Source organism: Aplysia californica, unplaced genomic scaffold, assembly GCF_000002075.1.
Source record: "Aplysia californica isolate F4 #8 unplaced genomic scaffold, AplCal3.0 scaffold00096, whole genome shotgun sequence".
Classification (NCBI taxonomy): Eukaryota; Metazoa; Mollusca; class Gastropoda; order Aplysiida; family Aplysiidae; genus Aplysia; species Aplysia californica.
This window is the reverse complement of record NW_004797366.1, coordinates 824,485-825,822: the sequence shown is the minus strand read 5'-3', so window position 1 is coordinate 825,822 and position 1,338 is coordinate 824,485. Positions and strand designations below refer to the sequence as shown.

The following is a 1,338-nucleotide window of genomic DNA, read 5'->3' as shown; positions in this document are numbered from 1 at the left end:
CTTCATCCCTTTCCTGCCTCACCTCCGCCCCCCTCTCTCTTCCCGTTCCGACCCCCTCCAAACCTCCTAAAAATGTCTCCCACGCCCACTGTGATTCTTCTGTTTCTCATGGCGAGTTCCTTCCCTTGCTGGCTAAAAATCTCGGTGTCCGCCACTGCGAGAACTGACGAATCCCCGTGTGTCGTCACTGGCGACACGGAGCGAGGTGGCGAATACGTCAACTGTTCCTCCAAGGGCCTGACCTCGCTCCAACCTAGCTGGTTCCCGGACACGGCGACTACTCTGAACCTTGACCACAACGATCTGCACTTTCTGGACAGTGGAACTTTCAGGCGCCTCAATAAGCTGAAGGTGCTGAGTGTCCGCTACTCGAACGTGTACAAAGTTCAGGTGATTTTTTTTTAAAACAGGTTTTAATAGGGTTTTATGGCGCCCACAACTACATAAAGTCATATGACTATGAGCACCAAGGGGTGGGTCTCAACAGAGAGATCCAAACGCGGAATCAGGCTTACTCTGCTCACCTCTCTAGCCTTAACAGCACAAAGTCTGTTTCGACTATCAAGGCACCCCGGAAATAGCAGTTCACACGAGAGTAACAAGCATACAGAAGAAGTAGAGGAAAAATGACGATAGTAAGGATGAGGAAAGGAAAAGCAGCGGTTCCTCCTATGTTGTTCCGGCTCATTATGAGCATGACATTGATAAATCAGCCCATTTACAATTCTACTGTGATTAAGAAGATGTTATTATCTCCCCTTTGGGAAAGTTCCGGTGAGGGGAAAAAAACGAAAAAGAACGCTATTGACAGAAAATTCAAACTATTTTGTAAAATGGGATTTTAATAAATGTGTTTTTAGACCAGGTTTAAATGCGGTCAGAGATTGTTCTAAGGCACTGGGATAAAAGTCAAAGGCCGGTTGTCGAAGGAAGGAGAAAAAGGGGGGCGGGGGCGTTGAGATAGTAAACAAAGTTTACTCACATTTTTTGTGGGCGTTTCGGTCAGGAGAACAGCACGGCCCTGGCAGGATATTTTTCGGGCGAATATGAGACATTGTACCTGTGTTTCAACCTATTTATGTTTTAATTCATCTTTTCCTTAGCTACGCTTGAACGGTCTGGCGTTCGCGCAGGGTGTGAAAATAAACTTAACGGTTGCTTTTAAGTGCAGACTGGTCTTTGGGGAAGTTCTAGACAGCGACGATCTCCAGACTTCCGAGTGTGCTCCATCTCCTTCTTAAATTCCTTTTTTTAAATTTCTGTCTATCTTTATTCCTTCTTTACGTAGGTCTTTCCGTTTCTTGTTATAGACTCTCTCTCTCTCTCTCTCTCTCTCTC

At 45.9% G+C, this 1,338-nt stretch overlaps 1 protein-coding gene across 1 annotated transcript in view; it reads left to right on the top strand.

Moving 5' to 3' along the window:
* LOC101849603 overlaps positions 1–1,338 on the top strand; it is a gene marked incomplete at its 3' end in the record, with an annotated part of 3,650 nt that continues 2,312 nt past the window's right edge. Inside the window, 1 exon segment of the mRNA XM_013080708.1 lies at positions 1–390. Within this exon segment, the coding sequence (XP_012936162.1) occupies positions 73–390 (318 nt within the window).